This window comes from Mollisia scopiformis (genome assembly GCF_001500285.1).
Source record: "Mollisia scopiformis unplaced genomic scaffold LY89scaffold_1, whole genome shotgun sequence".
NCBI classification, from domain to species: Eukaryota; Fungi; Ascomycota; class Leotiomycetes; order Helotiales; family Mollisiaceae; genus Mollisia; species Mollisia scopiformis.
This window is the reverse complement of record NW_017263581.1, coordinates 460,137-483,450: the sequence shown is the minus strand read 5'-3', so window position 1 is coordinate 483,450 and position 23,314 is coordinate 460,137. Positions and strand designations below refer to the sequence as shown.

Genomic DNA, 23,314 nt, shown 5'->3' with positions numbered 1-23,314 from the left:
AAAGGGTAGCAGAGGTACAAAGTCATTAAAACGCTTTGTGGCATAACACCAGATAAGACAAGCAATCCTGGTCATTTGCGCATCATGAGTAGCTTAAAACGGTTATTTATAGCTCTTCTATTGTATGACTAGCCTCCTATGCTCCATGAATTTTCTAGAGGTAAAGTACTTCGCTGGTGTTGCGCCTCTGACAAGTCTTTCGTTACTTTTATCACACTACCTAGAATCTTATGCTTGAGCCTTGAAGTATAGTGAAGTAGTAAGTGTTGGTGCTGTGCCTTGTTGCTGTGCTAGAAGTGCTGGAGGTGCTGAAGGTGCTGAGACTAGGGCCTTTTTTACGGGTTGTTTATTATTGGTGTTGTTTAGCCTTGGGTAGCTCGATATGCTCTAATTGTTTATGAATAGCAGGGTTAATGAATGAACTAGGGGTGCTATACATAAACACCCTGCTATTCACGAATAGCATATGCGATTCGTGAATAGCGGGGCCCTTGTTCACAAACAGCAACTGTTTACGTATGGACTAAAACAAACCGCTACGCTTACAGCTGATAGGACGGTAGGACGCTAAGTCTCTAGGAGAGTAGGACGCTGGGTAGCGCACTGGACACGCTTCAGTTTATTTTCTGTATACATCTTCCTTTCACCGTTCGAAAATTTCTTCTCTACTCTAACGTCAACCCCACCCTAAATGCTGTTGTCTTTGGCAATCCTTTGCTCAGAAGCCTTTTGTCCACTTGAGCTCCCAGCTTTAGCTATCTCTCTACAGTTTCTGAACCACCACCAAATTTGCTGCAATACCCACAACATCGACAATGGCGTCACGTACCATTGTGCCTTCATTGCTCTCCCCTCATGAACGCAACAACGAGCGAACAAATCAGACCAAGACATTGAACGGTTGGAACCTCCGCGTCAGGTGTGCAACTCAATCCCCGTTACCAGAGCATGTAAGACACCTTATACCGGTTCTACCCTCCATTTTTTGGGCACAAGGATGGGAGCTTGGAGTTACCCGACGACTTCCAAGTCAATGACACTCGTTGATGTTTTTGTCACATTCTGAATATTTATCAGCAACAGAGCTCTCTTGTTGTTCATTGTATCCCCACAGTGCTAATCCGCGTAAAGGTCTCCCCCTTAAAGCGCGCTGCTGTGGTTAATTCCATGCCGGAGAAATATCGAACAACGTTCCTTGCCCACAATCGAAAGAAAAAGACGCTAAACTACTACGACGAGAATGGACAAATCCGCTGGAATTATATAGAGGGTGTTTTGAAGGCAAAGAGTTCTGAATCAGATCGAGAAGCCGTGGGTTTCAGCGTACGTCAATCAAAGTTCGAGCATTATCATGGCGTTCCCGACAAGAGACCACCACAGATTTCCAGAACTACAAAAGAGAAAGCGGCCATCTTGAAGAGTCACAACCAGAAGTGGGCGGCGGTACGATCTCATTTGACGACAGGCACGGAAGCTGCCAGTCCAGCACACGAAGCCGACAAGGAAGCAACAAGTACAATACACAGCCACGATAGAGTCATGAGTGAGAAGGAGCAAAAGGAGTATGACAAGATGTGGGGGAGCTCGTAAAGCAGCTTGGCACACCTGGCCTTCTGGTGAGTACCTGGTTTATGTCATGCAATTCCCCTATTCATCATATTCTACGCGAGGCGCTAATCCAGATTCAGCAAATTCCACTCCAACTCGATCCTGTCAACACTCCTCGAGCTTGACCGTATACCTACGAAAGACTTGAACATTGGAGCAAATGAAAGTTCTCGGAGATCACGTGGCGAGCTCGAGCTCTCTCGAGGTCGGATATGCCCGAGCATCGAAAGCAACTTCTCTGTACTTAGAATCGAGAAAGGTTTGATTGGAGCGCCTTGGAGTATTCCGAACAATCTCTGTAAAGCCTTTTGAGGTATTACGTCATAGAGTGTAAGGAGTGCTGGGTGGCAAAAGCGCGAGAGCATGTTTCTGAACTTGAGCAGATGATGCGAGATGACCTGGTCCAGACTTCAAACATCAATGGAGACAGCTGCGACTGAATAATCGAAAGCCCTCAAGTTATGGACTACTTCAGACATCATACATGTTTAGCTCAGAGTGAGCCACAATGACGACATTCTTGAAGGTGAATTCACTTTGATGAAGTTTGGAAATTTGCACAGGCAAAATACCTCAACAGGCTGACCTAAAGGCAACAAGTTCGACAAGAGTAAGCGCGTGGTACTGAGCAGTATATCAGAAATCTCGCACTGTCTCAGGTCTAGCTAGGTCTGAGTATTGACTTTGGCATTGGCAAGTTGGAAGCTCGGAAGGTGAAAACTTTTTAATTTCAGTGACGCGCCTGCCTGGCTTCACAAACACCAAAGTATTCAGAGCATGTCCTCTTCAAAATGTGTTCATTTCGTGCAACTAGACTGATGCGCAAGGCACGATGAAGTTCAACACTCTGGCAACAAGTGCACAACTACTCTCCGAAATGAAACCATGCCGGTGTCCATATGACCAATCTCAATCCTCTAATTCCTGTGATGTCAACCTAGAATTAACTCATGCCCATTCTGTTGAACGACTGGATGAACATGTCAACGTTATCATCAGCTTCCTCGTCTCTGCTTCGTGCAGCTTTGGCGGCTTCCTTCTCCCATTCCCGAATGTAAGCCGACTTTTGCCCTCGTACAACACGGCCTCGTTCATAGAAAGTTATACATGCGATTCTCTTCCGGTGGCGGCTGGAGGATTTGTGCGACTGAGACGACTTCGAAGTTGAGTCCCTCGTGACCTTCGCGAAGTAATCTGCAGAGAGTTGATGGCCTCCAGGTGTGATCTTTAATAACAATGGATCGTTGAAATCAATCAGACTATCGAATCTATTGAAGATCAGTATTGATCATGGTAGTGGAGCGGACTCAGCTTACCGGGTGATAGGGTTGGCGGACATCAAGTCAGTGGACTCCACGGCTTTCTTGGCCTTCTGCGCGTGTTCCGTTTCAAGCTTTCGAAGAGCGCAAAGCTCGGCAATCTTAGAGTTGTAGGCATCCAGACCGGTGAGTTCGACTTTGGAGGTTTCGACGTTCAACTTCTTCGATTTGTGAAGCTTGGCCAACTTCAACTCCTTCTTTGACAGCTTCTTTGATTTCGGGTTTCTCAAGTTGGTGATGGAGTCGCTGGCCTTCGGAAGAATACGCCAAGCTGGGTCGTATTGTTCAGCGCGACTGTGGAAGCTCTCCGTCAAGAAACGTCTGGCCTTCTTTGGGGATGATCGAATGAGTGCTTCGCGCAAAGAGGGGGAGACAGCATCAGGAAGAGGAGCCTGCGTTGCTCTTCTAGCTCTCAAATGCGGTGAGACCCGACCCTCGGAGATGGAAGTCAATGGATATGGCTTCTGACTGGGAGAGAGATTGGATGGCAAAGCCGAGTACCACATAGTGGCGATGGCGATGGGAACGATGATGATGAAGGTGGTGTTCTGATGTTTGGAATGTGATGATGTTGTGTTGAGAAATCTTGGAAGAGTTGAGGTTGAAACAATTCTGTGACTCTGCCTTTTGACGCGTGTGCTGTTCTAAAGGTGAAGTCGTGTTCAAAGTTGAGCAAAACCTCAATGATATTGACCTCGAAACATCAAGAGTTCTTGCCTAAAACACTGCGATGCAATCATGAATGTTGTTTCTGTAATGCTCTCTTTCGTTCTCGCCTCTGAACTTGTGTCTTCGAACATGAACAGTTGGTTGTAAATCTTCAGGTCATATCACGTGGCCACGTGCAGACACACTTAACGCTTGGGCCGCTGGCAAACCCTTTTCCGTCTTTCTGAAAGACCACCATTTACTGTTATAGGCTTTTCATTAATGTAGCCTTAGTCACTTCGAGCTTGAGGCCGACAAGAAAGAAGGACAAATGCTCGCGATCACGTGAATGAACAGTTTATAGTGAATTAATTTGCTCTGAATAGAGAAAGTTGCAAGATCTGCATGGTTATCTTGTTGATGGCTACTATAATATACACCAAATTACATTCTGTATGTACATATTGCTGATTATAGAAATGGTGTGGTTCATTTCAGACTATGATGTTGTATCTTATGGAGCTTGCTTCAACCTCAAAGTCTGGACTTCCAGAGTAATAAAGGTGGCGTGCGGTCTCGTTTCAGCTGTCAATGGAGAAGCTGAGGATTTTGATGGAAAAGTCCAAAAGCTCCGGCCAAAACAAGTTGTCTGAGCAGATTGGATTGTAAAAGTTTGACCCGGCCCATTCTAAGGGTACCAATATTGTACTCAAAGTAGCCCTCGAGAGTTAGTCGAGAACACGATAGACAAGCACGAACGCTTACAACGCAGTCCAATCTCTCCGTTGAAGATTCTTGGACACTAACTTCCGTGTAAGTCGTATTTTGCGTCCAACACACTCGACAGCAACAATATTGGCTCAACAATATTGACTCTTAGCTTCAGTCTACATCGACGCTTATCATACAAACCATGGACAATTCAGACCATCAATGTTCGAATAGTGGACCGCGACATCTACATTGAGAGATAACGCTCTCGATGAGGATATGGCTGTTTCTTAACCGATCTCGACACCTCCCAACCATCAAGTTCACGTGATCTCGCGCCACCTTTGCTCAAGCCCAGCTCAGCTTGATTGAGTTATTGTTTTACGGATTCCTTAGAGATCTAGAAGTAGAACTTAACGAACAGCAACAGAATCTGATGGTGGTGCCATCCTAGAAACTAATAGAAACGAGAACAGTACAGAGATAGCCTAAAAGATGTGCAGTTAGCTATCCAGCAAACAAGAGAAGCCAGATTGCGCAGAAATACAGCTAGAGTAATCCTGCGCAAAACAAAAAGTAAATTTCAAGGCTCAACATACGGCTCCATAACCCCTAATAACGCGATCAACAAAGTCAATTAAAGAACAACCCCAGCTAATAAGGCTCGCACTCGAGTGTTACAGCGGCAGGGTCGAGGTCGAGTTCCTGGCCGATGTCGCATCCTGTACGGTAATACCAACTTGGCCGGCGTTCTCAGCAGCCGAGAAAACTTGACCTTCTGCTCATTTGACCTCTTCTACTTCTGTGTCGCTCCTAGGTCCTTCGGGGTTTGTGAGCTGAGCTTGAATCCCGTTCCATAGCGGTTCTCAAATGCCGGACTAATTCCTATCTGCGGTTCCATAGCTCTCTCTGTACTAGTAGAACCGAGATCACGTGAGAGTTGCTGGAGAGAATCATCAGACATCTGCCCCATCACCTGTAACGATCCGGACCCAATAGTGACGCGCTTTGCTGATATCAGGTCCCCAACCGTTGAGACGAGCATTTGATAGCCATTATCCGCCATAGAAATATCTTCGAAGACATTGGTTCGTTCTTGGCTTGCTTGCTTAGAGGCCTCGGTGCAAATGTCTAAGCTTTGTTTGATGCTGTCCCTTTCTTCTTTCAACCTTTCTTGGTCAGCCGCTTGTTCGTTCGATATGTTTACTGATGACGAGGAGAATTTTTGTAGTCGATTGTTGATATCTTGGAGCTGTCTTTCAAGCTGAGTGGCCGTATTGGTGAGTTTCTCTCTGCACGCCTTAAAGGTATTGGAAGTGACTAGCTGAGCGGAAGTAAGGCCACTAAGTGTGGTGACGGGCACTTGATATGTTGCTGAGATGTTTATGAAAGCGTTAGGCTGAAGTTGGTCTATTTGCGTCAAGACATAGGCGCAGATATCAAGGCATTTTTGAGTGCTGTCCCTTTCCTCCTGTAATTGTTGTCGCTCGGCGGTATCTTCATTTGAAATTCCCGCGCCTTGTGAAGAGATGGTCTGTAGTTTGCAGTTGATATTTTCGAGGTGGTCTTCGAGGTCGGAGGTCGTATTCGAGATTAGTTGTTTGTATTCTTTGAGGACGTTGACGGTAATCGCGGCCGTACGCCTGCGCGACAGAGAATTAGTTCCGTGCGCAAAGATACTCACCAAACTTACATATTTGCGTCACCGAGCGCAATAGAGATAGTAGATTTATAACCTGCCAGCATGGTTTTAAATCCAACTATGTCATCCCCCATGTATTTTAATTTTGCCCAGTCTCTAAAACTCGTCCTAGATCCATTGGAGTGGGCTGTACATCTGACAATTATCGCTTCGAAGTCCTTACATGCCTTGCCGCAGCGGAGGAGAGGGAGCTTAAGCGCTGTAAGATCGGCATCCGTGCTGGCGGCGGTCTCTTGAAGAGATCGTAAGACCCCATTCAGGTCCTCGAGCTCTTCCCTAAGCTCACGCACAACCCTCTGATGGCTCTGAAAGCTTTGCACCAGCTGGTAGAGCTGTGCGCTGGATTGAAAAGCAAACACTGCCAATGCTAGCAGCCCAGAAGCAGTGCTTATTGGATCTGCCATTCTGAAAAGTCATGGAAAGAGGCGGGACGTAGAAATTATATATAAGAAAGTCAAAAAAGGTTGGTGAGAGCGAAGATGGTGCCAAAGTGAGCGCGGTCAGAATGTTAGATGCTGCTGCTAACTATGCTGCTGTCGATGCTGAGAATGAGGTACGAGAGGTTGGGTTTCCTTATCGTCCGTCTTAATACGCAGCGTTATTTCACTTTTGGCGCCGGGCGGCTATTCCCCAAATCAAGCTAATGGTTGGCACCACCAATAATCATCCACATGAGACCACGAACGTATCAGCTATCAACTCTGAGCGGCGCTAACGCTGGCCGGGCGCTTCTCGATGACATGACATGATATGGGCGGAGTTGTACACCGTAAACTTACGTCCGTCCTAGATGTGGCCGATTCACATTTGACATACTCCGTACCTACACGGTGTACAGTAATGATCTAATCATCGATTACTGGTGTGCTGGGTCGCTCCTCGCTCCAACCTGAGAGGTGATAAACAGTTTAGAAAATGCATTCAAAAGTCAACAGCAGCTGCCGACTTCAGCAACTCGGTTTGTTCCATAAAACAACGACAAATCCGATTAAGCTGCAATTAATGATCAGAGTCGACATACTTAATCTCCAACTTACAACCTAACGTCAAAAGACTACATATATTACGCAAAGAATTATTCGAGTAAAACTCAGATCGAAGTTTTGGTGTTCCTCTCCACCGGGGAAAAAAGTGGCCCCGAAAGAACCCCTGCCTGACTTAATCTTTCCAATTTTAGCCAGTGGCAGTCGTAGCCGAGGAGCCCAAACAGGTCGCCTCAGTCCATCGTGGGCTCATTTCCTTGGCTCACTTGCTCACTCAACCTGGCTCAGGTCTGGTTCACCCACAGTTCAGGTTTAAAGACGGAAATGGAAAATGTTCATATCGAGATTCCGATATCGAACTTACGTGTTGCTCACGGAAGCAATGCTATTCCCTTCCGCCAAATTCCTGCTACAACCACAATTGGTCTAGTAGCATTCCTTACCGCTCTGATATCGTTGCCAGTAGAGTGTCAATCTCAGTCAGCTATTCTTTACTGGGAATATCGTTCTTCTGGGTATACCTGATGGCTTTTCAGAAGGAGGGTTTCGAACTTCCAAAGGAGTTAATCAAAGGTTGTAAGATCTTACCATTCCTGCTTTTCAGGTCAGATTGCAATGCAATAGTTTCTCTCTGCCGATTGTAAGGCTAACACCGAGACTACTACAGCCCGTTGAAAGTCTCTCCTCGGGCTGCGAGAGCACATCAGCCTTCTGAATTGAAGGTATAGTTCGAATTGATGCCCGCCGTCACAACCCAAGCGGATTATAATGGGTCCGATATCCGAAGACTTCCCCCAAAATCCATTAAAAATATTTGACTTTACGACAACGATCTGTGGGGCAGCTCTCACTCGAAACGGCAAAGCAGAGGAATTCGAGCGCCAGCTTTCATGTATGAGAGAAGGAAAACCCTGGAACTAATTTTTTCTGTCATCATGGTTGGACTAGACCAAGATCGGGAATTTTGCTACAGCAAAGACGTCAGGGAGCTTGTGGAGAATTCAACCTCAAAACATAGGCACCAACGAGATAGGAAGACGATACCGAAAGAGAGAATCTGACTATGAAGATGCTGATGCTACGCGGGGATCTCTACAACTGTGCCAGAATGAACAGCCGGAAGGAAGGAAATATCGTGGACCACAAGAAGAGGCAACATGCAGGAGACAAATAGAGAGGCTTTTGAAAGATCTTGCTTGATGGGTGAGAAAATCAAGAGCATCAATGGACAGCACAAACTTCTCTAAAGTTACCCGTAAGACAAATGATCGGTCATGAAGTTGCTCACACGATGAAGTAATCGAAACATATTGGTAGATCCAACACGTGATTGGTGTACCTACCTCCTTCCTCATTGGCAAATGTATGTCACCAACGCCGATCTTCTTCCACTTCTTATCTCGACATAAATACAGATACATCATGATCGGGGTGCCTTGCGGATAGGTCTATCCGTGCCCTTGCATCCTTCATATCCGGGAATTATCATAGGTTGTATTTAACCTCACTGCTTACAATTACCCCACATATATCAACAAAGCTTATATCGGCCAGGGTCGGCCAACTTCATCCCACTTCTCGATAGATATATATATATCTAGGCTACATTTCGCACATACAATGCCCAAACAAATGCTTTGGTCTCCGATCTCTAATTCTTCTTTGATTACTCTCGATTGCTTGCAAAATGCATGTGAAATATTTCATTCAATGGTTCTTTGCCACCGCTGCGCCAGCAAGTGCCCAATTCACAGAAGGAACATATACTGCTGTGGTTGGAGGCTTATCTACCAACTCGTCTTTACTTGGTAATTATTATAACTAGTAAAGCACCATTCCTGTTACAGCGGCACTTATTGACAAGTCAAGTTGGGTTCAAACAGCCTCTGGCCTGTGGGATCTCACGAGATCGGCTCGAGAGCCGGCTCCTACCACATACACGATCCCTTGTAGCGGCAGCAGAAGTACAATTACCGTAGAAGCGTCTCGTTCGGCATTGGTTATCATCGACATGCAGAGTGGGTGTGCCTTTCTGTTTTCTTGAAATTTGCGTTGACTTCTCCTAGATTTCTTTCTGCATCCTGGTCTGAGTCCAAAAGCCACAGCTGGAAGAGGTGTTGTCAATGCGACTGTCAACATGATCCAAGGGTTTCGGAAGGCGGGTATGAAAGTGTTGTGGACGAATGTGAGTTCTGGATTGTATGCTGTTGCTCCTCTAATTGAGAAAGTGGGGCCTTGACAATTATGACCTCTTGAGTAAGTCAAAATCCTGCCTTGCTTTATATTTATTCCAGGAGCCGAGATCTTCGTGATCATCCTCGAGAACCGCTCATCATAAGAGATTGCGTCTCAACTCCTCGGATGAACCCCTCGGCTCTTTAATCTCCTTTAAAAGTGTATACTGATTCATCAATAGCCATTCCACCTGCTTTCCTCGACGGCTTTTCCAATAACCACTCTTCGACAAGTAAGCTAGCTTTGTTGCTCTCATGAATGACAACTTACCAATTTTAGCAACGTTCGGTACTGATATGGGCATTGTTCCTGGGACAAACATTTCAGCCGGATTGAAATTGATGCGAGGGTCATGGAATGCGCGGCCCTATGGCCCGCTATATGATTTACAAGTCGAAGGAGTGGCAAGTGGAACTGACTTGTACTTCAACAAAAGTAAGCCTCTTTTATCGTGAGCTATGCTCGATTCTGACTAAAGATGAAGATCGCCTCTCCGGCTTATGGGGTGCGCAGACACCGCTTGGGCTCTATCTACAAGAAAACGAAATCACAACCCTGTTCTTTGGCGGTGTCAATGCCGATCAGTGTGTGGTATGTGTCACTCCCTCTTGCCCATTTCTGGTGCTGACTTGTTGTAGTGGGGAACATTTCTCGATGCATATTACAAGGCAAGCCCACCCCTGTTTGATATGCGCTCCTGCTCACATGTCCATAGGGCTTTGACGTCGTGTATGTTGGGGATATTTCAGCAACGACAAGTCCATACTAGTGAGTTATCTGAAGCTTCATCTCTGCCTCTTGCTAAAATCTCTTCAGCGCCACTCAGATGGTCACCTATAATGCCAATCGTAAGTGAGCTTCTGTGTAAAATGAACTTCAACCTAATATCCTTTACAGTGGACGGGTTTCTGTCCAACTCGACGATGGTTTTGCCAGCCCTTAGCTGATTCATGGACCGAGCGAGCTTGACGGCATACGGGTCGTGAAAAGAATTATTTGACAATGGGATCTCAAAATTCTAGATCTCATTTCATTAATGACTGAAGATAAATACAATATGCTTCACTTGCTACAGTTGACATGTGGCGAGGTCTGCTCTCCCATTCTTCTTCCTTCCATGATTCATTCTTTCAAAACTCCCTCGGAGACCTCCGCTTCGTTTCTTCATATCGTGATGCCGAGAATAGCCCAAGAACTCATGTTTACCTATGCTCATAAGTTCTTACAAGCTCTAAGCTGTCGGGAGATATACATTACAACAGGTGAATATCCAGAGAATAACACTGGACTCATCCAAGGGAATGAAGCCAACAGAAGATTGTTTATTCCATGATTTCTAGCCCATTAACTCCTCCTAATCTTCTTATTCTTCGATTCTTGACCTTCTCCCCTTGCGCCAGCGCCCAAAACAAACATTCGCAATATCTTCAAAGCTCCCGATATGATCTGGTCTCAATCCCTTCTCTGGATTCTTGCATGCTATGCTTTTCACTCAGCCCAAGCTGCGACCTTCACCAACGGAACCTACTTCTGGGGCGTATCGATCCAACCGCAAGCTCCAATCTTCAAAGTCTGTACCGTCATCCTCCTGTCATACACATGCTAATGTGAATACAGTTCGACTCGACTATTATCGTCCCACGAACACCCGACCAGCCCGTATGGAATGCCAAAGATAACAACGTTGGCGCCATGTGGCCCGGGATCCAAAATGTCCCAGAATTGATGCAACATGTTATTGCAAATGATGACCCCCAGGTAAGTCATCTGGCAGACATTTTAGAGATCTGGAAGTTAACATCCAGTAGTGGATAATGGTGCCATATTTCTGCTGCCAGTAAGTCTCTTCATTTGGGATTCGGGAACACAGCTGACTGGTGATTTTTGCCAAGACCAGCAGAATACCAGGTCCCTCCCAGACACGGTACTTATAACTCAGTGTATGGTAGACAGAGCGGTCAAGCTAATGTGTGAAGTCTACCCTGGTGATGAGATCACGGTTCAATACCGTTGGCACGACCTCTCCCAGACTTGGTATGATAACTGGATTATCAATCCTGGAGAAGCAGGACACGCGGCAGGTGAAGTGACACTGGCCAGTGGTTTGATATTAGGTCCTTTTGATCAGCTCTATTGTAAGCCACTAGCCCATCAGATTATGCTGCGAGCGACTAATCTGAACATTCCTTGATAGCTCCAAGTAGCTCCACCACGAATCACCCGCATGTATGTCCTTCGACACTTGTAACTATAGCGAGACGCTAAGAATCCTACAGGCAATGCTCTACGTCGAGACACAAGAAGGTGAACAATGGGACTGGGGAACTGTTTACTGGAAAGACATCCTCATCGAAGCTCAGACACAAGAGACCGATTGGTGTACTGGGAATTGGGCAGTGGAGTGAGTATCTTCACTGGGATCTTCGCAATCTTGCAGCGAGTGTCAACTAATTTTCGCTCAGACAAGGATGGGATAGTCTCATTTGGAATCGGACAACACCTGTGGCTACTGTGAATGCTGCGGCCAATACAACGAGTTGCTTCATTGCGAGCATTGTATATGAGGGGCATGGCTGAGAGCGAGACGATAGAGGAAGTTTGAGGGGAGAAGTCAATGCTTGAGTAGTAGGGGGCGTTGAAGTGATTGAATGCTCGGATTTGGCGGATTAACAAAACTTCCAGACTGAATCAGCGAGAGTCACTGACTTGTATCTCAATAAGCGCAGCTTTAAAGTTCTTTATGGATATTTTCAAATTGTTCCCTCCAGCAATGTGACATGTGTTATGAAGAGGAGCTAGATCTTAAGTTGGCATTGAGTGTTATCACTTCGTGACATAACTAAATATGTTGACAGTGAAAAATGTTTGTTGACAGCAAGAAGAGACCATCAACGTGAGTTTTAACTTCTTACCAAGCAACTCCTCCTTGGATCCTGGCCCTGCAAATGCGGTCATCCCAAGCACCCAACCTTCTTTTGATACAAGGCGGCAACTTAGTTTTACCACACAGTCTCTGACAGGGCGGTATGTAACTTTCAAGATGATGATTTCCCAAAAGCGTTAGGTCAGTTGAAGAGTTTATATACCTGGGAGAAGTCGTTAGCGTGGATTAAGGCTGAGCACGGTCTTTCATTCACTCATATTTCCTTTGAATTCTGAGAAAGGTAGATCTAGATCAGTTGTTTTCAAGATTCACCTCATTGTAGAGGTGTAAAATGCGGCAAACACACTTTCCTAAGCCCGAGGAATCCATCTTCGCTAAACTTTCAGCAACCCGCGCCCTGAATGCGCTATAATTAGGGCCTGAAATAATTCGCTTAGGGGTTCGCCATCGCCTGAAAAGTGTGTTTTGAAACATACTGTAGCTTACGAGATATAGTGCAAATATGCTTTGGCGAGCTTTCACACGCGAGACTTTTTTTTAATTTCATATCTCACTCTCACAAAGGCTGCGATGTTGAGCCCCCAAAGAAGTTCCCAGCATGATCATAAACAACAAAAATGGTGACCTATGCTACGCAAACGGTAAGTCATTCCTTTGAGTATCGCGTACTACGGACAAAAGAAGTAAGAGTCACTCAATTTAGAAATCAACCTAGACCTATTAGGGAGTGGCAGAATGAAGTTTGGTGTCCGTTGGTGAATAACCAACAATATAGCTCTCAGGTGAAGCTTCAGCTGTGAATGCATGAAAACATTCACTAGCCAATACACATCCTTTGAAAGAGCCCCATGTCTTATTCATAAGTTCTGTCCTCTTTTTGCAACCAAAGATTAAGTCCAAAAGCACTCCTTCAAAGACAAACTTGAAATTCTAGTTGATACCAGCCATTCCTTCAGCACCAACCACTGGCTCACTACCAGCCTAAGCACCCAACATCCACCATGAATCCACTCTCCCACCTTTCCCTCCTTTTCACCACATATCTGTTTCACCTCGTCCACGCCGCAAATAGCTCCTTCTACGGCTTCGAAATCCCAACCCCAGGCCCCATCCTCAAGGTTCTTAGCTCTCCCCTTCCTTTCAACCTCGCAGCTTACCAAACAAACTATAGTTTGACATCACAGTCCTGATTCCAAATACATCCACCAACCCCTTGATGGCGTCGCAGATCCAAGCTTTCTGGCCCGGACTACAACCTGCGCCCCAGTCTGAGAATGTGCTTTACCAGCAAGTTATTACGAATCAGGGTGGTGGACCGGGGGAGGTGAGTGAATTCTTGCGAGGTGGTGGGAGTGCTGATTGGTTCGCGTAGTGGTATTTGTTGCCGTATTGGTGTTGCACGTATGTTTGGCTTTCAAGCAGCTTCAAATGATTGCGGAGACTAACATGATTGCATAGACCTGCTACGAATCTTGCCACCCAGAGACGAGGTAAGTTTAAGCACGGAGAACGAAGAGCCTTATGATTGATAGCTAGCAGTCTACCCAGGAGATACCTTAACGACGAATTTCCGCTGGAACGCCATGTCTCAGAACTGGTATGACAACTGGGCGCTTCAACCTGGTGAAGTTGGCCATGCTGCGGGAGAGACGCCGATGGGAGGTGGTTTGATCACTGATGGGCATTTTGATAATGTTTATGGCAAGTTGATAATTTCGGATACGAACAGTTGCTGATATATGTTCTTTTGCATAGCTGTCAATAACTTCAATCCTATGCAAAAAGTGAGTCATTCTACTCTCCTGAATGGAACCATCATAAGTGACAACAATAGGCCGAAGTCATAATCGAACTTCAAGGTAAGGGAGTTTGGGATTGGGGACAGATTGTTTGGAGCAACATTATTATTGAGTCTCAGACTACGACTACAAGTTGGTGTACTGGCGACTGGGAGGTTTGGTAAGTCACTCCTCTGATGCAACTATAGTACGATGAGATACTGATGACTTTCTAGGCAAGGAGCAGACAATAAGTTCCAATGGACGCGGACCCCTCCAGTTGCTACTTACAATGCGGATTTCAACACAACGACTTGCTATATTGGAGAGGTGGTGTTTGTATCACACAACTGAATAACGCACCCTATGGAGAAAAGACTTCGAAGGAATGATATCTGTCGAGTTGAGCATAGCCTTCGCAGCTACAGGTTGTTGCCAAGTGCTCTTGAGATAGTTGGAAAGGACACCAGGAAAAAATGGCGGGCACCAGTTATTATGGACTCGAGGACGTGCCAAACATTTTTATCTACATGATTTTACAACACTGAAGCTTTTTTATTGAAATGCAAAGCAATGATTGTCCATTCCATGCGTACCTTCGTAACAATATGTGTGTTGAGGTTCTTTGAGCTATAGCGGGGTAAATGCGGGGTAATCGAGCATTTTGAGTGACATTGAGGGAGTGTACAACACGAAAAGAATATCAAAATCGTGAACAGTACATACATTTCCAGGAACTGAGAGATTTTGAGAGCAAAGACGTGAAGCTTTGGTCAAACTGAGGCTGAGAGCTTTGCGAAGGCTCTGCAAAACAAGATATCCTCAACCAGGCGAAGTCCGAATAGACATGACTCCCTGCTAAGAACTAACTTAGGAGCTATGATCGGAGCCGGTCTGAACCTTCATTATGATTGATTATCACTTCGGTAGTCTCAGACCACACACGGCTTCATACAGTCGATATGCACGTATCAGAAAGAAAAGTTCCCGTCTGCCTAGTCTGACATGGTAGAAATGCGGGGATGTGGACTTGGCGCAGTGGCACAGCCTCACCAGGCTTCCGCCAAACGTCGCCGATAAGATCAACTTCAACAACACCTTCGTCCTTTTGCATCCAACTATTGTCGACCACCTCGCACAGCGAAATGCCATTGACTGCCATGGAGTTAGAACAGAAAGCCCAGGATAGGGCGGGAGTAGAAACTCGAGCAAAGTCAATTGGCATTCCTTCAGCACTGCTAGCCGCCCTCGAAAAATCAAAGCCCACCCGCTCTATTCCCCAAGAGACCCTTTCCCTTCTATCAGAAACTCCCCAAACTATCTACAGGTCACTTTCGAATCTCGTCAACCCACCTTCATCTTCGTTGACTTGGAAGGCTCACGACCATGGAGTGCCAACGGGGTTCTTCCGTCTACCATTGGAGATCCGTGAACAGATATATGGTCTCGTCACAGGACACAAGACGGTTCTCAAGATTCCAGAAAATTACCACAAACCTCGACCATCGCGAGAACGGTCTAACAACGGATCAACGAGCCTATTGCAGACTTGTCGCCAAATGTAAGTTTGATCTTCAGTACTCGATCCTCTACTATGATAATAATTTGTTGTTGGCAGATATGCTGAAGCAATCACGAGTATCTACACCCAAAATACATTCCAGTTCCAAAACCACAACGATTTCCTCGCATTTGCCCACGCCATCAACCCTATTTCCTTGAGTCAGATCACATCTTTGACCTTCGACCTGAATTCCATTCTACGTGTCGGCGGCGACCCATATGATCACCAAGCCCCCCGCTTCACGATCATCTGGGTCGACGGCGTAGAAGCCCAATGGCCACATGTTTGGAGCATCATAGCAGCAATGGACAACTTGATGGAGCTAAATGTCTTCCTGCAGGACCCCGGGTTCCCTGAGTGGGATGGTATGCAATGTCTCTGTCTTTTCGAGAGGGAAATATTGTCGCCGCTTGGGAAAATCAAGAAGCGGTTGAGGGTGTTTGAGATGAACGTACCGTGGGTTGATATTTCTTCTTGGGATCGTTTCGAAAATCGCCAGCCCGTGACAGAAGGTGCTCTGTTCAACTTGACACGGAGAGGCATCAACCCTGTTTGGTGAATTTAGTTGTTGTCTGAGGATATAGCGGTAATGAATCGCTTGGTCATTAGTACAGTTGGAAAAAGTCGATCTCATCGTTCTCGAACCTCTCGTGTATAACAGCTCTTTCCTTTTGGTGACATGAATTTACTTGTCTGTAAGATGACATACCAGCAAAGACCAGCACGGTGGAGCAAAACAAACAGCCCGGAGAAAATCAGAACACTATTCGAAAGTAGCTTGATTCAAATATATACAAGAGAGTTGCAGCAAGTGGTTCTCAGTGATATGTAGTCCGCATCACACAAAGAGTTCCCGCCGGTCATACAAGAAAAGAAGTGCTCGATTTGAACAACCAAGCCAATGCAAACGTCCTGCTTTCTTTCATGAACACGAACTTCCTTTGGGAGAGCTTGCTGTTCACGAAAGCCAAAGCTTGTTGATCGTACTCCTTCCCATAGCCCTGGTTGGTTGCCTCATCCACCGTCGAAGATACTCTCAGGACCAACGATCCAACACATAGGTGTTGGAAATCTACCTATTTGACAGCACGAAGGAATGCTTACACCTCGCAATCTAAGTACAAACCCACACTCCTCTCCCTGGCCTTCTTTCAAAATACAAGAGATACCCCGCTTGGTATTGACTCGCTTTATTCTACTTTGGGCAACGAGTCACAAAAATCAAGTCAATGTCTATCCTTCATCCTAACTTTCGAGAAATAATAAAGTACCAAATCCCCTCAACAACATTTCGGCAAAATGCTATATGCAACAAAACGATTAATTTTATTGTCTCTACTCAAAAACCAGACTTTGCAACATTTCAAAGCCCTCAATCCCCGCAGGAATCTCGTCTGCAAAATGCGATGTGCAACAAAACAACTAATTGTTCGTCTTCAGAAACAAACTCCAGGACATGGTAAAAGTACCAGATCCCCGCAGCAACCCTAGCAGTAGATTGCGACATGCAACAAAACACTTAGTTGCCGTTGCTGCAGTATGGATCCGAGGCATCACAGTACAACTGGAGCTTGCTGGCGCGGAGCACTGGAATGCAACTGGACGAGCGTTAAATTTGTTATGTATTGTTAGCTTGACATTCATTCACGCGATGGACATGGTTGCAAGACGTACCCTCCAGCGCTCGAAGTCCCAATATTGTATGACAACCCAAGTACATGTCGAGGGTCCCTCTATCAAAATCACAGCTTTAACTTGAGTGAGAATGGAGCTAGAAAGAAGCACGGCCGTGCTCGAAAGCCCCTCATTCTTGTCTCCGCGACCGCAGACTACGTCGTTTAAGATTTGACCGCCCTACATCATCTGAGATGGGTTCATATAGTTCTATGGATCTAAGAATGACAAACCTGAGAATACCCAAGGAACACAAGCTCGGTGCTGGGACACTGGGAGTGGAATGAACCAACAGCACTAACGATGGCATTCACACCAGCGACGACGGAAGCTTCATAGCTATTTATTACAAGACGTCTAAAGCTCAATTATCTGTGGATTGACTCCTTATGCATATATGCTAATCGATCATGATTTTGACACCTCTGAATTCTGAGGTTTAACCCTCTATTTTCCGCGGGGTCGATATTTGAATTCTGACCTCTGAGGCTACATGCCTAAGCACTAAAACGTGAACCCTGTTCTAGTCTCTTATGTTCCCCAGTTTGTCGCACTCTCGCACTTTCTTCCATTAATGTTCGAGCTTGGACTTCGCTTCAGACCTCTAAACATGGTGAGTGAGTGTGCCCCGTGATATTGGACATAAGTAAACTGTCGGTCATCCCCAGCGGGGCAGAGTTTCTATTGAAGGGTACAATTCCTCCGTCTCGTATTCATACTAGTACCTGTCATCCTTCACTTTTGTGCTTCATTTTGGAGCTTAGCGTTGTAGGATTGCATCAGCGCTGCAGAAAGCGGCCTTTTTTCGGTGATTTGTGTGTTTGCATGCAGAAAGCTTGGCGAAAGTTACTTAGGAGCAACGTCACTTACAGCAATATTACTGAGGGCCAAATTATCGTGCCTTTCGCTTTTTTATCTTTTTATCAAAATTATTTATATCTCTACATTCAACAGTGGTCGATCTGACGTTCCATGTGTTACTAACAGGCTTTTTCGAGCTGTTTTAGTAGGAACATTTTGCAATCCTAGCCATGCGTTCATCCGCTGTTTTACCACAGCTTTTACTAGTATCTTCATCAGTCTTCACGGCTGTAAATGCAAGAGCTGTTTTCGCTCATTATTTGGTATGAAACCTTACTTAGTAACAGATGCAAGAGATGCCAATGAAATGATCCTTCAGGTTGGAAATGTTTTCGATCAGGATGCTCAAACAGACATCGAAAATGCTATGTCTATGGGGTGAAAACGCAGAAACCTGCCGTTTACGACAGACCACTAAGAACTTTACAGTCTGGACGCATTCGCCTTGAATGTCGCAGATCCATCGGCTTCGTATGTCGCCCCAGCTCTCGCCTCCTTATTCAACCACGCGGAAAGTAGCGGATTTAAACTCTTTTTGAGTATGGACCTTGATGCAAAAGGGGGCGGGCCAGTCAGTTCTGTCCAATCTCTTGGCAAATGAGTTTGCCTTACTTACTGCATTCAGCTGTCGGATTATGGCTATATCATCGATACATACGCTGGTGGCGGCGCTTGGTTCGCAGGGGATAATGGAAAACCCCTTGTCAGCAGTATGTGCTTCTTGAGATTAACTCCACCAGCCCTCGGTTGCTAATTAATATTCCTCCTTAGCATTCAGCGCTGCTGCTTACCAGGCTTCTGATATTCAAGCTTTCAGGGATGCTTATGACGTTTATTTCGTGCCAGATTTTGACAATACTGATGGATACTATACTGCTTCTGATGGATGGTGGAGTTATTGGGGAGGACTTGTTGACGGCCTCTTCAGCTGGGAATCGTCTTGGCCACAAGTTGACGCTACTAATGATGGAGATGTAAGCCTAGACGTAACTGTTTTGAACGGTGCTGTGGCCCATTCGAAGTCATACATGATCGGTGAGTAATGCTTCTGTTATGCTCAAGGGAATGGATCGGGTCGCGATTTCGGATCGATGTCTCCTAAAAGTGTTCGGAAATATCTATATTAACCTTCTGACAAAACTTATAAAGGACTGAGTCTTCTCCAGTATAAGGATGCGGTATGTTATAAAACCTCCGGGTCCCATTTCCAACAGTTACTAAAGAGTCACAGTATGGCACAAATATTTACCGTCATGGCGAACAGACTCTTCCCATTCGGATGGCTAACATTCTTGCAATGAATCCTGCCCCACTATACGTGGAAATCATAACATGGGTAAGTCCACAAGCTCTTTTCTAAATTCTTCTATCTGACAGAACCTAGAATGACGGACCAGGTGAAGAGCCTTTATTCCTCGGAATACCCTTGCAACCAAATACTAATACAATTATCTGGACAGAGGGCCACTACATTGGGAATCTTTGGACAGAACAGAATTCGGATGTCCAACCAGATACCTATGCTAGCCAACGTGGCGCTGCGCACACCGGTATCCAGCCCCTCTTGACAGAATTCATCAACTCTTTTCGCAACCTACAGACCAGCTTTCTACCATCAGCAAACCCAGTCGGCGCAATCTGGTACAAGACAATCTTGCAGAGCACCACATGCCCTGACGACGACTTAGGCGGGTTCTACAGTCCACCGAACGGTGCCTCTGTAGGGTTAGATAACATCAACTGGGCCGTCGTCCTGCCATCAGACGGTGCTAGCTACACTATCCAGTTTGTTAGTAACGGCGGCGCAGTCGGAGGCACTATCACTGGCAAACCTGGTAAGATAACCAGAATCCTATTTGTTTCCCATCCTGGCTTGCGCTGCGAGTCGTAAAATGTCCCACAGCTCCTGGGCCTGTTCTATGCAGCCTAGAAAAATTCTAGAAAAGGTAAGCTAACTCCCGTTCGTTGTAGGGTTTCAGCATGGTGCTGTGCCATTGTCGGTAAATGCGCAGTATATGAAGATCGTGAATAGTGCAGGAGTCACGGAATATTCGACTGGGCTGGGGAGATGTGTGTCTTCGGAGTGCTTTGATGATATCTACAATTACAATCCCCAGGTTTTGGGATTGGAGCAGGGTGATCATGCTACCGTTGGCTGTTGGGAGATGACGCAGCAGGCAAGCGCGTCTTCTGATGGGGCCACAACTGGGCCTTTCTATCCTTCTGGAATTTGATATGATGACCACTTTCAAAGTCTTTAATTGGGCAGAAAGTTGATTATCATGCTTTTAAGATTGGACTTCCTTTAGGTAAAATATAGAGTTTAATCCTAAAACTAGCTTATCAAACCCAAAACCAATCGAGTCCTAACTCATATACCCTCTTTTTCAGACAAAGTAATACTGTGCATGCTCTTCTTTTGCGCAAGGAACCACCATCGAGAGTGTACCCGAGCACTCTCGTACCCGCCATCTAGCAGTCCTCATCTGTAGCTTCTTTACGTGCAAAAAATAAAGACTCAGACGGACACGAAAAGTCACAGGTGACAGTAAGAGTATTCCGCCAAAATGTCACATTAAATGTCTCTCCCCAGGTTCTCAGCGTCTCGAAACAGCGCTCTCAATGGGTAGGTCGGACAGTTTTTGGCCCTGAACCATCACTACCCGTACTAGTACGGATCCGGCCGGAATAATGTCCATCACCATCAAGATTCTAGACAGTTCTAGACGGTTTGACTGCCAAGACAAAAACTACCCTATTAATAGTATATTTTCAACTTCAGGCTTTAAAATTTTTGACACTTCAACCTTAAATTTCAGGCTTTAGTCACGTCCACCTCAGGCCACCTTATTCAAGGCTCAAAACTCAGCTTCTTAGACGAGCAGTCGGATATTAGCAATTATTTGGAGCCAATGTCCGTGTCCGTCCAATAAGATGACGGACATTTAAAAACTATGTCCAGTCTAGACGGACAGTTCTTGTCGGACACGCTAAAACTGCCTGTCCATTGAGAACGCTGTCTCGAAAGCCTTGAATTCTTCTACCCACAGGGTCTTGCCGTGTTGATCTTTTAGTAGATCTCTACAATTTAAACCAACCGGTGTAAGCGGCGACGAGCAAACGCTCTCTCGTGGTGACCCTCGACATCAACCACACAGCCTCGTCAAGTCGCCAATTTGTTATTCGACTAGAACTGCATATTTAACAAAATGGTCCCTGTAAGTTGATATTAATAATATATATAATTTTTTTCTAAAAGTCTCTGAATGTCCCCAGACTGTACTGATCAGACTGTTAGAATCCGTATCATCAAGTAATTCTGTTTGGAGATTCCCTCATCCAGCATTGCACCGACAACCTAGATGGATTTGTTTTCCACTCTGCCGTTCAAGCTCGTGAGTTCCATGATGCATTACTCTGGGTCCCAAGAGAGGTATTGAGAGATTTAAAGATTGCAACAGGAGACTAGACGTCATCAATCGCGGCTTCAGTGGCTATAATACTTCCCAATGCCTTCGTATTCTGCAGGATGTCATTCCCTCAACATCCTGCACGAAGATCGACTATTTTGTGAATCCCACTTGCCCCGCTATCTACTTTAACAACCCTAAGCTAATTTCTAAGCTCATTCTCCTCGGATCGAACGATGCCTGCCTTCCCGGCACAACAGGCCAGACTGTCAACCTCCCTCAGTATAAGGCAAATCTTGAAGCGATCATCTCCTTTCCGCCCCTCCGCGCACATAATCCAACCATCCTCCTCTGCACCCCTCCCCCAATTGACGAAATCCACATTACTGAGCTTGACCTCGCCTGCGGTTGGGAATCTGGGACACGCACATCAGAAAATACCGCCACGTATGCGCAAGTTGTGCGAGATATTGCTTCTGCGGCGGACGAGAAGGTGGTACTGGTGGATTTATTTGCATCACTGATGGAGAACGCGATTAGCATGACACCAGATTGGAAGGCGGAGCATGGGATTCTGGGGAGCGTGAAGAGCGGAATGAGGGGATGGCTTGAGAAGTTGCTGCCCGATGGGTTGCATATGAGCGGGGAGGCGTACAAGGTGTTTTCTAAATTGGTGGTTGAGGAGATTGGGAGGGAATGGAGAGACGAGAAGAAGGCAGGGGAGAATTATGAGCCGCCAAGCTGGGTCTTCCCAAGTTACTGGAAGGCGACATGGGCAGATCCATCTCACTAGTTCTAGTGATTCAGCTTGGCATTTGTCACTCGTCGTCATGCAATAATTCCAATATGTCTCATATTCTGTGTCCCAAAACAGGTCAGAGTAGCAGAATCAGATATCCCGTCTGTGGCCAGGCACGGGAGATAGCCCAGCAGTTCGTCTTCCGCTGCACAAAGTAGACGGTGCTAAGGCACAACATGCCTCAGTACAGGGGGCAAGCAGAAGAGATCTATCGTTTAATCTCGGAGGGAAAGTGCCGTCTGAGACGGAATCCTATACGCCAGACAAGGAGGCCGTTCGGGCCAAATTAAGTTCGTAGTGGGCAACCGGGAGACCTAACATGGAGCAAGGCTTGGTGTGAATAACTTATCCTTAGTGTAAGTCCTTCCAACGGCCGAGGGTAGCCAAGGACGATCTTCAAGTAAAAACCACGCCAGTTGGTCTAAAGTGGGGGCAACACTGCTAGAAGGCCTAGACCGCGTGTTTAATGCTCTCCTCCTTACCAGCCTTAGCGTAAGCACCCTATCGACTGGGCTACCTTTAATTCCTTGTTCCGTGATATACTAATGAACGAGGTCCCAGATAGCTTGGGTGGAGCTGTGGGGAGAAAGCTGCTCGCACAGCATTTAAAACGGAGGTTTACTGCGGGGGCATAAGCCATCTACGTCTGCCGCGAATCAGATAGTCCGGCTTCCATGGGCAGAACTGGAAAAGAACTGGATAGACGAACTGTGGGACGAGATCTGTTGGAGTAATGAAAGCTGGGTTCGGCCAGGTTATCACAGAAGACAGTGGTGTACGAGGGAGATTGGACAGTCAGCGCAAGTGGCTGAGACGAATTGGCTGGATGTTCAGGGCTTGTATAAGTAGTGACATACGGCAAAGAGATTGGTTTATTTTAAGACAAGGAGTGGGGGACGATAAAATCAAAATTGTATTGCGATTACACCGTCCCAGTGATCCTCAACTACCTCCTTAATTACCTAGACGGGGGACCAGGGCACGTATCCAAAGCCCCACCAGCTTTTATGGCTACTTACGGGCTCTAGGCTATCTTTTGGCCTCTATTCTCACTGGATCTCTCGAATTGAGAACATATGGAATAAATTAAAGGATATCGTATAAAAATAGATCCGAAGGTGCACAGGAGCTATATGAG

General features: G+C 46.0%; 8 protein-coding genes across 8 annotated transcripts; 6 read left to right on the top strand and 2 right to left on the bottom strand.

Moving 5' to 3' along the window:
* Positions 1-815: 815 nt before the first annotated feature.
* On the top strand, positions 816-1,590 carry LY89DRAFT_662643 (uncharacterized protein; the record flags this gene model as incomplete). Its single annotated transcript, XM_018212659.1, has 2 exons — positions 816-950; positions 1,132-1,590. The coding sequence occupies 2 exons, from the start codon at positions 816-818 to the stop codon at positions 1,588-1,590; spliced, it is 594 nt and encodes a 197-aa protein (XP_018078205.1).
* Positions 1,591-2,463: 873 nt separating this feature from the next.
* LY89DRAFT_776075 (uncharacterized protein) lies at positions 2,464-3,433 on the bottom strand (the record flags this gene model as incomplete). Its single annotated transcript, XM_018222007.1, has 2 exons — positions 2,464-2,876; positions 2,925-3,433. 2 exons carry the CDS (start codon positions 3,431-3,433, stop codon positions 2,552-2,554), a joined length of 834 nt encoding a protein of 277 aa, XP_018078204.1. The 3' UTR covers positions 2,464-2,551.
* A 1,649-nt stretch (positions 3,434-5,082) lies between these two features.
* On the bottom strand, positions 5,083-6,392 carry LY89DRAFT_692750 (uncharacterized protein; the record flags this gene model as incomplete). Its single annotated transcript, XM_018216593.1, has 3 exons — positions 5,083-5,171; positions 5,202-5,929; positions 5,980-6,392. The coding sequence occupies 3 exons, from the start codon at positions 6,390-6,392 to the stop codon at positions 5,083-5,085; spliced, it is 1,230 nt and encodes a 409-aa protein (XP_018078203.1).
* Positions 6,393-8,527: 2,135 nt separating this feature from the next.
* LY89DRAFT_4513 (Isochorismatase hydrolase) lies at positions 8,528-10,308 on the top strand. The gene is made up of 11 exons (XM_018207612.1): positions 8,528-8,795; positions 8,841-8,989; positions 9,038-9,156; positions 9,200-9,227; positions 9,388-9,438; positions 9,486-9,641; positions 9,691-9,797; positions 9,845-9,874; positions 9,922-9,974; positions 10,023-10,054; positions 10,104-10,308. Exons 1-11 carry the CDS (start codon positions 8,659-8,661, stop codon positions 10,151-10,153), a joined length of 912 nt encoding a protein of 303 aa, XP_018078202.1. The 5' UTR covers positions 8,528-8,658; the 3' UTR covers positions 10,154-10,308.
* Positions 10,309-13,091: 2,783 nt separating this feature from the next.
* LY89DRAFT_744389 (uncharacterized protein) lies at positions 13,092-14,222 on the top strand (the record flags this gene model as incomplete). Its single annotated transcript, XM_018221034.1, has 8 exons — positions 13,092-13,208; positions 13,262-13,414; positions 13,463-13,491; positions 13,549-13,580; positions 13,630-13,755; positions 13,846-13,874; positions 13,925-14,049; positions 14,105-14,222. 8 exons carry the CDS (start codon positions 13,092-13,094, stop codon positions 14,220-14,222), a joined length of 729 nt encoding a protein of 242 aa, XP_018078201.1.
* A 741-nt stretch (positions 14,223-14,963) lies between these two features.
* LY89DRAFT_776072 (uncharacterized protein) lies at positions 14,964-16,227 on the top strand. The gene is made up of 2 exons (XM_018222006.1): positions 14,964-15,429; positions 15,487-16,227. Exons 1-2 carry the CDS (start codon positions 15,014-15,016, stop codon positions 15,989-15,991), a joined length of 921 nt encoding a protein of 306 aa, XP_018078200.1. The 5' UTR covers positions 14,964-15,013; the 3' UTR covers positions 15,992-16,227.
* A 1,787-nt stretch (positions 16,228-18,014) lies between these two features.
* Positions 18,015-20,286, top strand: LY89DRAFT_679140 (uncharacterized protein). Its single transcript, XM_018213810.1, has 10 exons — positions 18,015-18,230; positions 18,287-18,345; positions 18,397-18,538; positions 18,593-18,677; positions 18,739-19,002; positions 19,117-19,145; positions 19,199-19,303; positions 19,352-19,364; positions 19,428-19,802; positions 19,939-20,286. Exons 1-10 carry the CDS (start codon positions 18,138-18,140, stop codon positions 20,199-20,201), a joined length of 1,428 nt encoding a protein of 475 aa, XP_018078199.1. The 5' UTR covers positions 18,015-18,137; the 3' UTR covers positions 20,202-20,286.
* Positions 20,287-21,176: 890 nt separating this feature from the next.
* LY89DRAFT_726898 (SGNH hydrolase) lies at positions 21,177-22,170 on the top strand (the record flags this gene model as incomplete). Its single annotated transcript, XM_018219101.1, has 3 exons — positions 21,177-21,185; positions 21,266-21,362; positions 21,419-22,170. The coding sequence occupies 3 exons, from the start codon at positions 21,177-21,179 to the stop codon at positions 22,168-22,170; spliced, it is 858 nt and encodes a 285-aa protein (XP_018078198.1).
* Positions 22,171-23,314: the final 1,144 nt, after the last annotated feature.